The sequence below is a fragment of the Erpetoichthys calabaricus genome, chromosome 2 (assembly GCF_900747795.2).
Source record: "Erpetoichthys calabaricus chromosome 2, fErpCal1.3, whole genome shotgun sequence".
Classification (NCBI taxonomy): Eukaryota; Metazoa; Chordata; class Cladistia; order Polypteriformes; family Polypteridae; genus Erpetoichthys; species Erpetoichthys calabaricus.
The window spans coordinates 171,733,925-171,748,220 of record NC_041395.2 but is presented as its reverse complement, the minus strand read 5'-3'; the positions used below and the strand labels follow the sequence as shown (position 1 = coordinate 171,748,220).

The 14,296-nt window shown below is 35.7% G+C and overlaps 1 protein-coding gene across 27 annotated transcripts in view; it reads right to left on the bottom strand.

The window, feature by feature from the left end:
• The window catches only part of kif1aa (kinesin family member 1Aa), a 243,450-nt gene that overhangs the window by 70,721 nt on the left and 158,433 nt on the right, over positions 1-14,296 (bottom strand). For all 27 annotated transcript variants that reach the window (XM_028794777.2, XM_028794779.2, XM_028794780.2 and 24 more), the window contains one exon: positions 9,329-9,384. In XM_028794777.2, the coding sequence (XP_028650610.2) occupies positions 9,329-9,384 (56 nt within the window). The remainder of the gene's footprint in view (positions 1-9,328; positions 9,385-14,296) is intronic.

Genomic DNA, 14,296 nt, shown 5'->3' with positions numbered 1-14,296 from the left:
CGTTCACGAAATTTAAACAGGCAAACGTCGCAGATCCCTAGCTTCAGACCCACCACATCCCTTGACAGAGATGCAGGGAAAAATAAACATCAAGTCGTAAAATAAATCTGTTTTTAAATTTGGATGGAATCTCAAAATCACTGGTGACTAAAATTTTGATTGTCAGCTCTCAGCCAAAATCAGCGACAAATGTTAATAATCATTCATTATCTTTACACTATACCCATTTATTTATGGAAAATGAACATTGATAAAAAATATAATGTAAATTACTTCTACGAATACTCCAGCAGTCTCTTTTATTAGGCTAAAAACAATAATTTATTGCTGTTTTTTATAAAAAAAATGGTTGACAAGACATAATCTCTTAAATAATTCCAATTACATTTCTGCAATAAAAAAAAACGGATATGGTTGATTGCCAATGAAACCTTAAATGTAATTTTAACAACAGCAGGACATTTAGCTCAATGTCATTTACAGTGGTGTAAAATAATACTGTGATGATATTTAAAGAACTGCAAGGTATAAGTTTCAAGAAAATGGTTAATTAGCTGTTTTCATGTATCTGAAAATTTATCAGAGAATAAATAGCCTCTCAAATGTATGGAAATTTAGAATGTATACTGTACATCTCCATAAAACTCTGACATCAATGAAGACTTAATTTAATGTAATGTACATTAATGTACTTAAGGTAATGTAGTTAATATAATGCATTTTATACTTCTATAGAGTTTTCTGTGTTTGCTTTGCATAAAAAGATTAGGCTCCTTCATTCATTCCACTTATCACCAAACATTCAAGGCTGGAATAAACAGACTTGTTCATAATAATTTAAAGCTCATTTGTTTTTCTAATCAGACATGTGGGCAGAAGTCAGGAAGAAAGCAGAACAATAGAACTAGAAATTGTACTCAGAGATGTATTATATCAGATTAGTTTAGATTAGATGCATTTTATTAATCCCAAAAGGAAATGTAGAATAGTCGTATAATCCTTCTTAAGTAAGGTTTCTGATATTTTAATGAATGTAGTCTTTTAAACCTGCAAAGACATTCCTTTTAACAAAATTCAAACAAGCGCTGTATTTGAAATTCACCATTTTATAAAATGGCTACAGTGGTGTTGTCTGACAATAGACACTTTGTCCTGGTCAACTATTCAGATGGAAAAAAATGTCACCATAAAAGCACAATCTACATAATAAAAAAGCTGTGTGTGTGTGGGTGTGTGTGTGTGTGTCTGGTCCGGTCCCTTGGAGCAATATGATTGATCAAGTTGGCTTTTGACTGATTGGTCAGTTTCACTGTGGTTTGTCTGTCAAATGCAATCAAGACAGGAAGCACCAATCAAGGAAAGACATAGGTAGATCACTGAGAGTTGGTCTAAAACATGATCTTTTTCATAGAAGGTAAGGGGGACCCATCTACTATTGGTGGTAGTCAAAAAGCAAGGCATCTTAAAATGACCATGCAAGACAGGTTGGGACACATGATACCAAAGAAAGGCCTGGGATGAACAATGACAGTATAAGCAAGGCAAGAGATATCACATATCAAATATTTTAAAATTTTATATTATCTGCTCTTGACAGGTAACATAGCTAGTATTTAATAAATGAAAAAGTCAATCAAATTAAAATACTGATAAATATTCAATATTAACCTTGATATTAAAAGGCCAGAAACAATAACCACACAAGAACAGTTATATATGTATCAGTGAAAACTGATACCTTTAGCTTACTGGACTGAAACACTGGGAAGAGTAAGAAACTTAAAGTGGGTGTGCACCCTGTTTCAAAAGTTACACTAATATAGTTAAGAGGTTATTGTACATTATTCTACTTTCAGTACATACTTCTAATATGCATTTGAGTTTTGGTTGCAGGCTGAAAAATGAAAAGTTAGACCACTCCATATTTCTTGGTAAGAATTCACATAGGCATTGCTAAATCACTTTTCCTGAATGTGTCGAGTAATATTACCAGAAACAATGGAAGTACGAAATAAAACATATATATATCAAACCTAAGTAAAGACGTGCAAATGTTTCTCACACTGTGACATTTCTCTTACCTAGCTTCAATCTCTCTCTGTACTGTCTATATTGAAAGTAAGGTTGTAGAAATAAAGTTTGTAATAATAAATTCTAACCTCTCTGGAATGAGACACTTTTTCAAGTGATATAAGTCTTTGTCAGGAGGACATTTTTGATTTAATTAAAAGTGATTAGGGTTAGCACTAATTAGTAGGTGTAACATTAATCTTCTGGGTGTTAACAAGCAGTAAATGGGTGTTGTAAATGTTGGTTGAATCTGAAAATTCAGTTGCATAACTTTGTGCTTAGTGCCTAAATATTAGCAAGAAAACTATCATTACTAGCCTCATATGAATGAAATGTGTATACAAATATATGTTAATAGAAAAATAAAACTAAATAACAAATAATGTTTTGAGTTGGAAAAATTACTCAGTATATTGAGGTTTGCATATTTCAGTATCAATAAATGAAAAAAGATTTGCTTAAGTCTAGTGATACTTGTTATTTTTCTTTGTATATCAGTTAAGATATTGAAGATATAACTAGTAAATGTGCCATTCTTGTGAAATAGACAATAAAGTAAAGTTTAAAATGTTGGAAAATATGTTTTTCTAATTTCTAAAAGTTGCTTTCTGGCTTCAATAGATAAGGTGCGATTTTCTCATTCTTCCCTTTCTGTTTTAGTGTTCCTTTGAGAACAAATTTGAAAAATATTTTTTCTCATTTTTGTCTCATAAACAATTCAAGACATTATCCTGATTTATTTGTTTTTTTGATGTATTGATTTGGACACAAAAAGTGTTTTATATCACCTCCTTTTACTGTATTATGACAAGCTGCATTGTCCATAGTAACTCTAGTAAAAATGCTGCCTTTATTGCTAGTGTGTGATTTACAATTAAACCGTGGCACTTAAAGTTCTTCAGGAAGAATACCTTGCCAAACAAAAGCAAATGAGCTTTAATATTTTTGTAGAGAATAAAGGATTTGCAAATAACTGCAAAACCTATCCTTATTTATTTTACAGTGATGTTCTAAAGTATGACCTTGAATATAATAACTAACATCCACTTAATTGATATTTACTACAAATTTGAAAACTTTGCTCTGGTTTGACCTTACATCTAATCATACTTAAGGATGAGCTGAAGGTTGTGGTGGTGTAACCAAAACTAGCACCAAAAGTATTGACAAAACATTTTTAATACTGTGTGGGTTTGTTTTTTAAGTGAGTGTGTGATAACTGCAGTCCATGAATAAATAGAGAATTCATAACAAAATAAAAATGTAATACTTTCCTAAACAACAACAAAAACATTTATTTCTGTAGTACATCTTACAAGACATATAACTCAAAGAGCTTTACAAGAGGTTAAAAAGAAAATGCCTAAAAAAGTTCTTAATTAAGGATTTGTTAGGAATACAATCAGGTTCTTGCATTTAAAATCAGGTAAGTTTTAATAGTCCCTGTACAAATTATGAACTATTTTGTATTTTAGAACTAAGGTACTACTTAGGGCATCAGAGCGCAGAAAACTCCCTTCACCTTTGATGTGTGTCACTCCCTGAATATGCACACCCCTTCAATCACAAACATTGCTGGGGTCCAGATTGTCTACAAAGATTTACACCAGATGGGATGAGAACAACATATGTGTTTGTTAACTGCGTTAAACACAAGTATTTTTGACACTCACTTTTATTTCTAAAATTCTTCCTTCAATTCAATCCTTCAAGAGGGGAAACTGTTTGGAGACTTAAACTGCTCCTAGGCTATTATATCCATCATAAACTAACCATTTTAATTAATAGCATTTAAGTTTTAGAATTTCCTAAGGTCATCCTCCAGAAACATAACTCCTAATGGACTGAGCCAATATATTTTAAGTGTAAGCAATATAAAATTCACTTACACATGAAAAAAACAAACAAAAAAGAAACAAGCACAGCAGAAGAACAAACAGAACAATCTCCACCACCACAATTCTTAATCTGAAATTCATGCACGTGTTTGCAAGAGTCTACAAAGAAAGACTTTTCAGTTAGTAGAATGGCAAGAATAATGAAATTGCTGTCAGGACTCAAACTTATCTTTAGAAAAAAAGATACACTGAGAAAGAAAATAAAAGAATGAATAGATAAATAATAATAAATTAATAGGAATAAAAAGTATGCACCACACCTCATGCAGCTAAAAATAAGTAAACTCCCACCAGCACACCATGAGAGCATTAGAAAGTTTACAAATGACCCAAAGTCTCATCCATTACTTTCCTAAAATTCATTATGATGCAGTTCATAAAATAAGACTGAGAAGTTTTTTATTTTGTGTGTGTGCCCAGTACCCTTTCTCAGCTTGAGTTATACAGGTTTACATAAAAAAAAATTTATAAAAAGCTTTTCCACATGTAAAAATAAAATCTTATTTACGTACACAGTGATAATCAACAGTTCTTTAGCAGTTTCATCAGAATGCACAACATTCACTCTCGAACATACACATTTTAGTACAGTAAAGTAAATCTATTGTTCATTTCATGATTGGAAGGTATGGTTAATAGATTCTAAAAATGATAATCATTAGCCTTCCACGAACACATTGCTGACTGATTGCCACCATCTTTACAGGCAAGTCTTCCAGAACTGACATGCCCCATGCCTGCCCCTGGCAGTCCTCAGTTCTAATTTTGAGAACAGTTCATTTCTCTGCTCTAGCTGTCACCTTGCTTAGGTTAGTTCTTTAGGTGGAATGTCTTGTTCAATGTTTTGTCTAGCCTTACTTTTTCTTTGCTAAATACTAAACTCATTAACAGCCACAACTACATATTTGATGGAAATGGGAAATATTTCAATGATGTGCACCTCACTTTTTTAAGAAGGGGAGGGGGTAACATTTTCAAATTCAGTTAAGAATGCCTTTTCTGAGATGTTCACACATTCACACATAGAAGACTAGAATCCAGAGTTTTGAGTAGGTTGATTGTCAACTCTAAACTGGACCAAATTAAGGATAATTGTAGCCAGAATGCTCCATGGTGGAATGAAATTAAGTCCAGAGAGAGTTCCTGCCTTGCATTTTTAGACCAGTTCATGTCTCTACATTGGGATAGTGTAATGTCTGCTGTGGTAATTGCTAGAGGGAGTTACTTTACAGATATTAGAGAAGAGAATCCCTCTAAGGCAAGGCTGGAAAATGCAAAAGAGCTGAAAAAACTAGAGACACACAAACACACTCTACCCAGTGGAAAATCCAACAAACTAGTTCAGGATTGTTAACTGGAATAGTTAATAGTTTATAAATATTTTTTAAAAAGTTTTATTTCAGAATACTCCAAAATTTCTATTTCTCATACACAAGTGAACTGTTTATGGGATTTCCCTTCCCTTGTTGTCAACTTTTACAAACCCGGTTTCTGTGCTTTGAAAACTGCACAGTTAGTAACAGGTGGGGTTGGGAGAAAATTCTGCTCCTCTCCTTCAGAGAGGAAGGAGGAAGCCAGGCTGGCAGCAGACAGAGCATGCCCAGACAAAGAATCAACAAGTGAACAGTTTAGCACTTCTGGCACCAGGAATCGAATCAGCTCGATGGTTTTCTCTCTGTCTGTAAGGGACAAAATGGTGGCATGGAAACAAAACATAGTACAAAGAAAAAGCAGTTAGAAATAATACAACATATCTACTGATTATGTTAACAGTGACTGATAGAAAAAAAAAAACCATATAATTGACATTACACTTGATCAAAGTAGCAGTGTACATCTATGAATCATTTTAGTGACTAATAAAGTGCTCTGATTAAAAGAAATTGGACAGGCAATTCATCACTGCAGGAATGCCAGGTATTGTTTGTAACCTATGCTCTCAACCAATTTATATAATGCTTAGGGCAACACTAATAAAATAATTATGTTTATATGTAAAAATAAACATTTTTATTTATCATATATTACAATCCTGGTGTACATTTCCTTAATAAAAGACACAAGATTCTTGAAGTTATAAGCAAAACATGAGGAAACAAGTGTTATCTGTTTTTAATGACCATGTCTATTTCAAAAAATGACATGTAAACAGTTATGAAATTGTGTCAGCTTCCACTGAGAAACACTAATTCTTTATAGTCTTTGAGTGAAGGAAATTAACAAACCTTCTTAAAATGTTTCAACCCTTGTTAATCAGTATACCTACACAATCATCCCTTATTGTCACTTTGGAACTTTTATTTCTGTACTAAAGTCTCAGTTTTTAATCTGAAGTGTTGCCCAATCAAATATCTATCCATTTTTTTCTCAATACCATCTTTATTAAAATTATGTTTGCTTTTAACAGGTATTCATCATTCTTCACACATGCTGAAATACCCCAGAATGTTAGCATACTTTGTAGTCACATCCATTTTTCTGCATTAGGAAGTCTGTCACATAAATTCTGTTTGAATGGCGTATACCTTAGATTGCTTGCATTATGCATCCATAACATTTTGCAATTTGTTCACTTTTACAGCTTGGTACAGTGTCGGAATAAAGTGGAAGCCTGATAATTTTAATAAGACTAAAGTACTGTAAATGAACCAACAAGTGAAAAGAAAAAGTCAAATAAATAGACATAGACCTTGGTAAGACAGAGAAGAAGAAAACAAAAAACTTAATATAGGGAAGAACCATTTTACAACGTGGTAATAGAGTAAATATGGTGAAGTCTGACTTAATGGTTGAAGAAAATAGAGTTAACAAGTCACAGAATTGTATAGGATAGTGTCACAAGTTTATGAAAAAGGTCTTAAAGTATAGTTCCAGACTTAGTCAGGGATATGTGAGATGGACACTTCATACAATATGATCCTGCCTGATCATAATAACAGATTTAATAAAAAAAACCCACAACCACTCAACAAGTTTCTTTTTATCTCACTGTTCGAATGATTATCAAAATATTTAATATCATATGAATAAGGTACATTCATCCTACTTCAGTTTGATTTGCATATTAACTAACAATTATCTAGTCCTAACCAAGCCCTACAAATTAATAAATATAACCTTGGTTCATAAAAAGCAACACACACAGTAACATTATCTTTTTCACTATTTGTTCAACAAAAAATCCGCCAACATGTTGAAGATATTTATAAAAGTTTAGTATACTCTAACTCTTCCAACATCACCTAAGAAAATAATTATAGCCAGGCCCTACTTCTCAAGCGGATGTTATTAGTAGATTATCAAGAAGTGCTAACGCCTCTGAAAGAAGGACCTTTCACAGTTCAGTCTGGAGCATTTAGGTTTGTGGTAACATTATGTCAAGGGAGACAAGGATAATGTCACTGGTCTTCCAGAAGCAATTGTGGATGCTTATTAGTTAGGGAAATTTCACAAGGCAATTTCTAAACAATTGTAAGTTCATCATTCCACAATGTAAATGAATTTTTTTAGAAATGTAGAACATTCAACACAGCTGCAAATCCTCCCAGAACTGGACACCCCAGCCAAATTACAATATGATCATAAGCTACATTCAGTGATCCTCAAGTGAAGACAGTGACTTTCATGTATGGACAAACAGGAGAAAAGCCTTTTCTCTCTAAAACAACATGGTAGTATGACATATATTTGTGAAGCTGTTTCTGAATGAATTACAAGACGTTTTAGACAATGTCTATTGGACAGAAGAGACTAAATAGGAGTTGTTTGGTTGTTATGCATAACCTCTATGTTTGGTGAAAACCAAACAGACTGTATTACCACAAGAACTACTGTATATACCAAACATAAAGACCATTGGAGGAGGGTTGATGTTTTTGGGCTTGTTTTGCAGCCATAGACCATTGACTCCTTGCAATCACTGGCTTCACAATGAAGACCTCCATATACCAAGAGCAATACAGAAGAACATATAAGGTCAGCTGTTATATAGTTGAAGATTGCCTGAAACTGTATCATGCAACAGAACTATGATCCTGAACACACCTGTACACCTATAGATGAATGGTTGAAAAAAATGAGCCACTGAATCATGCAGTGATCCTACTTTTCCACACATTGGATTGTTGAATAAAAAATGAAAAAGTAAAATCTTTTAGGATGCGTTTGTCACCTGAGGTTGGATTTATCTAATTTAACAACATGATGATATGTAAAAGCATTGAAACAGTACACATCCACAAGAGGAAATATCAGGAGAGTGGTTTATTTGCTTTATAAGTGTTGATAAGAGCCTGCAAGGAAGGAGAAGTGATGATATACCCATCATAAAATCTGACTGCAGTATCCAGATGTAAAATCAGAAATTGACAAATGGAGTAAAGGAAAGAAGTTCTAGTAAACTCTGGTCAATGATATAGTGAGGTGAAATAGCCAAATAAATATCACAACACAATCACAAAAAAAATGAAACATTAAGCATAGTTTTTCAGTGTTATAGAACGTGGTGAGTCTGCTATCCAGGAAACAAACCAATATTGGGGATAAGAGTGTCAGCTTTAAGGTGAGTTACGAGAATTAATTCTACTCACTACTGTAAAGTGGAACTGTCAGAAAAAAAATATCTCATATTGGCCTGTCAGTTTACGAATTGATAAACAATCAACCTCTTAAGTTTAAATAACCATTTTAAATAATGTAATTAAATTCCAGAACTAAGGGTGTTTGGAAAAAATAACACAGTTAAATAGGTTTTAAATCAGTGCATTCTGATCCACTGATTTATTTTAAATATTTTGGGGAACAGTATAGCATGTCTCAACATAGCATGTCCCTTGGAATATTTGAGAAAACCCCATGCAGATATGGGGAAGCCATACAAAAACTCAGACATAGGATTCAAAACCACCATGCTGGATCTGTCAGATACCACCACTGATCACTGTGCCTCTCACTAAAATACCATTCTGTGTTCAATGATGATATAATTTTCTAATAACAGTAATAATGCAACCAGCTACACAAACCGATGTAATTCAATAATTAATAACCTCTAAAAGCAAAAACAGTGATTTTCTTTGGATTTTCTAATACTGAGGTTTTGTTCTTTTGTTAAATCAACTTAAGAAATCAGTTAACCTGCTTGTTACATCACATTTGTGGAGATATATTATTTGTGGTAATTACTTGAAATTTTTTTGTGCTATTTAACATCTTATAATTGATCAGTGGGCATTCATTCTGTTCCCAATAAGCTAACGCTGTAGTTGCAGTAGTAGTAGTAGTAGTACCAGCAGTAGATAAAGTCATTGTCAGTTTGTAATTTTTATTTTTAAAATTTTTTTTTACTCTAGCACTCTTACCTGGTCTGGACAAAGGCATCACTCGAGGGAACTGTCGTCGTGATGGCCGCAGTGGACTGTCAAAAAGAAAAATATAATTACATTTCTTTGTATACCTAAATCCAACTCAGTTACAACTGTGGCTTAACACTAGAATCCCTGAAAATTCCTTTGCACCTCTCCATTAGTGTCATTTGTTTTGCAAATGTGTCGATCATCACAAGAAGCAAGCAGCCTGCTATGCCATCCCCCCATCGCTGCAGCTCAACACGGATAAAAAGTTCTACCAGCTCAAGTCTGTTTGTCTGGATGTGAGGTGTCTGGAGTTGTATAGGGTAAATAATATATCATTATTTGGAACACATACATTTCATGTGTGTTCCGTGTTTGCAATGATCTGGGTAAATGATGGATGACAGGAAATGTTGAACAAATACCAAAAACAGAAACCTTTTCATGTTATAGTACTAATGATCATACCTTTAACACTAGAATCCCTGAAGCCTACAAAAAACACTCGTAATCCCGGGCCACCTTAAATTCCTTCACACCTCTACATCAGCATCTTTTGTTTTGTAAATGTGTTGATCAGCACAAGCAGCAAGCAGCCTGTTGTCCCATCACCCCCCTGAATGGAGATCAAAAAGATCTCCCAGCTCAAGGCTTCTTATCTGCGCGTGAGGTGCCTGGAGTTGTTTGTGGTAAATAATACAGTATATCGTTATTTGGGACACATGCATTTCATGTGTGTTCCATGTCTACAAAGATCTGGGTAAGTGTAGGATGAAAGGAAATAATTGTGAGGCAAGAAATGCTGAACACACACCTAAAGCAGAAACTTTTTCCATGTTATACTAATAATGACATGAAGTGTATAATGTGTGAAGACTTTAGACTTTAGTCCAAATATCAAATAAACGTTTGCTTTTATTCAAGAATAAAACCAAAGTAAAAAAAAAAATCATTCAATTTACATATTGCTGTCAATAAGTTACAAACCCAAGCTCAAATGTCAATCGACAGAAAGCTAATACGTATTCCTGGATGGTGCAGAGGTATGAGCTGCTGCCTTATAACCGAAAGGGTGTAGGTTTGAGTCCTGGCGCTCCTTGTTTGAGTAGTGAGCTGCTATTATTATTATTATTACTATAATATAATAAAAACATACATTTGATTTGAATCTGTAACACCCGGTGTAAATTTTGGCTACTTGTAAAAGTTAGTGCATTTTTTTTTATTATTCAGTTTAATTATCTCAGTGACGTTCATGTGTTACAACAAACTTGCCTCTCCCTCTCTCAGTTGATGCCTATTATCTCCATTCTTTTCACAAGAGCAGTGATGATCACAGTTGGTACTGGGATTGATGCCTGCTCAGAACTGATTGATGCCTGTTCAGAACTATGAACTATATCACTGCTCTTGTGAAAAGAATGGAGATAAACAGCATCAACTCAGAGAGGGAGAGGCAAGTTCATTGTACCACATGAAAGTCATTGAGAGAATAAAACTAAATAAAATAAGAAAAAAAGCTCTAACTTTTACAAGTAGCCAAAATTTACACCGGGTGTTACAGACTGAAATCAAAGGCTTATTCTTTTTGGGCACATACACCGTCAGCATGGCAATGCCAGATCTAAACAGTAGTGTGGCGAATTGCTCGCGTACTAAAGTGACTTTAGCTGCAGGTGGAAGTCCCATTTTACTTATGGTGCCAAGCAGAGTTGCATTGTGGTGCAGTAGTCTATTAGCCAGCGAAAGCACTGTGAAGAAGCTGTCAGTTGCTACGGTTCTGCTTTTGTCCAGTCTGATAGTGGTCACGGGACATTGTACCTTTGATTTCCAGTACAACAAATAGTTCTGAGCAGGCATCAATCACAGTATCAACTGTGGTTATCACTGCTCTTCTGAAAAGAATGGAGATAAACAGCATCAACTCAGAGAGGGAGAGGCAAGTTCGTTGTACCACTTGAATGTCACTGAGAGATTAAAACTGAATAATAAAAAAAAAAGCGCTAACTTTTACAAGTAGCCAAAATTTACACCGGGTGTTAAAGACTCAAAACAAATGTAAGTTTTTATTATATTATAGTAATAATAATAATAGCAGCTCACTACTCAAAACGTGAGTGCCGGAACTTGAACAGGCAAAGTTTTGGTTATAAGGCAGAAGTTCTTACCTCTGTGCCATCCAAGAATACACATCAACATTCTGTCGATTGACATCTGAGCTTGGGTTTGTAACTCATTGACAACAGCATGTAAATTGAATGATTTTTGTTTACTTTGGTTATATTCTTGAATAAAAGTGCACATTTATTTGATACTTGGACTAAAGTCTTCATATACAGTGCATCCGGAAAGTATTCACAGCGCATCACTTTTTCCACATTTTGTTATGTTACAGCCTTATTCCAAAATGGATTAAATTCATTTTTTCCTCAGAATTCTACACACAACACCAAATAATGACAACGTGAAAAAAGTTTACTTGAGGTTTTTGCAAATTTATTAAAAATAAAAAAATTGAGAAAGCACATGTACATAAGTATTCACAGCCTTTGCCATGAAGCTCAAAATTGAGCTCATGTGCATCCTGTTTCCCCTCACCATCCTTGAGATGTTTCTGCAGCTTAACTGGAGTCCACCTGTGGTAAATTCAGTTGGTTGGACATGATTTGGAAAGTCACACACCTGTCTATATAAGGTCCCACAGTTGACAGTTCATGTCAGAGCGCAAACCAAGCATGAAGTCAAAGGAATTGTCTGTAGACCTCCGAGACATATCGGGGGAAGGTAACAGAAAAATTTCTGCTGCTTTGAAGGTCCCAATGAGCACAGTGGCCTCCATCATCCGTAAGTGAAAGAAGTTCGAAACCACCAGGACTCTTCCTAGAGCTGGCCGGCCATCTAAACTGAGCGATCGGGGGAGAAGGGCCTTAGTCAGGGAGGTGACCAAGAACCCGATGGTCACTCTGTCAGAGCTCCAGAGGTCCTCTGTGGAGAGAGGAGAAGCTTCCAGAAGGACAACCATCTCTGCATCAATCCACCAATCATGCCTGTATGGTAGAGTGGCCAGACGGAAGCCACTCCTTAGTAAAAGGCACATGGCAGCCCGCCTGGAGCTTGCCAAAAGGCACCTGAAGGACTCTCAGACCATGAGAAAGAAAATTCTCTGGTCTGATGAGACAAAGATTGAACTCTTTGGTGTGAATGCCAGGTGTCACGTTTGGAGGAAACCAGGCACCGCTCATCACCAGGCCAATACCATCCCTACAGTGAAGCATGGTGGTGGTAGCATCATGCTGTGGGGATGTTTTTCAGCGGCAGCGACTGGGAGACTAGTCAGGATAAAGGGAAAGATGACTGCTGCAATGTACAGAGACATCCTGGATGAAAACCTGCTCCAGAGCGCTCTTGACCTCAGATTGGGGAATGGTTCATCTTTCAGCAGGACAACGACCCTAAGCCCAAGCCAAGATATCAAAGGAGTGGCTTCAGGATAACTCTGTGAATGTCCTTGAGTGGCCCAGCCAGAGCCCAGACTTGAATCCGATTGAACATCTCTGGAGAGATCTTAAAATGGCTGTGCACCGACGCTTCCCATCCAACCTGATGGAGCTTGAGAGGTGCTGCAAAGAGGAATGGGCGAAACTGGCCAAGGATAGGTGTGCCAAGCTTGTGGCATCATATTCAAAATGACTTGAAGCTGTAATTGCTACCAAAGGTGCATCGACAAAGTATTGAGCAAAGGCTGTGAATACTTATGTACATGTGATTTCTCTGTTTTTTTATTTTTAATAAATTTGCAAAAACCTCAAGTAAACTGTTTTCACGTTGTCATTATGGGGTGTTGTGTGTAGAATTCTGAGGAAAAAAATGAATTTAATCCATTTTGGAATAAGGCTGTAACATAACAAAATGTGGAAAAAGTGATGCGTTGTGAATACTTTCCGGATGCACTGTATTATACACTTCACGTCCTTCTTAGTATAACATGGAAAACATTTCTGCTTTAGGTATGTGTTCAGCATTTCTTGCCTCACATTTCCTTTCATCCTACATTTACCCAGATCTTTGTAGACATGGAACACACATGAAAGGCATGTATTCAAAATAACAATATACTGTATTATTTAGCCTATACAACTCCAGGAACCTCACAGGAAGATAAGAGGCCTTGAGCTGAGAGAACTTTTTGCCTGAGTTGAGCTCCATCAAGGGGTTGGGATAGCAGGCTGCTTGCTTCTTGTGCTGATCAATACATTTACAAAACAAAAGACATTGAAGGAGAGGTGCGAAGGTATTTAAGGTGGCCCGGGATTACAAGTTTTTTTGTAGGCTTCAGGGATTCAAGTGTTAACAGTGCAGCATGGTATTTCCCACCCTTGATTTCAGCGCATGTAGACTTGATTGCTTCATCTAGCAAGGGGGTGGATTAACTAGATTGTTTCATCGGGCAGTGGGGGATCACCATTTCAGCACCCAGAGACTCGATTGCTTTATCAAGAAATGGGTGAGATTGAATGAGTGGAATGACCCTTGCCGTAATAGGCCCCTAGGTGTGCACCCAGAACTCCATAATTGGTAGACCTGTTCCTGTGTCTTGCAAGTACCTCTGGACCTCTTTGCATTGCCAGGGTACAGGGTCTCTGACAAAGAAAAAATTTTATAGAACAGAAACATATTACACATACTGTACTTAGAAAAAAGCTCAAGATTTCCCCATTGACAAACATTGTTACAACTACATGTTTTTCATCTTTAAATTAGAAAGGTGTTTTGCTCATTAATTTCATGCCATGTCATAAAAGCATTATAAGTTGTCACACACACGCGCATGGGGGGCAGCAGCAGGGTCTGGTTAATACTGAACCACTGAAATGCGGTACTAATCCTGTGTACTAATGCATTCTCTCCTTCCTTGCAGGAACAAATAAAACCTAACCCACTTCCTTCCGGCTACAGAGCACACCCCGATGAAGTAAT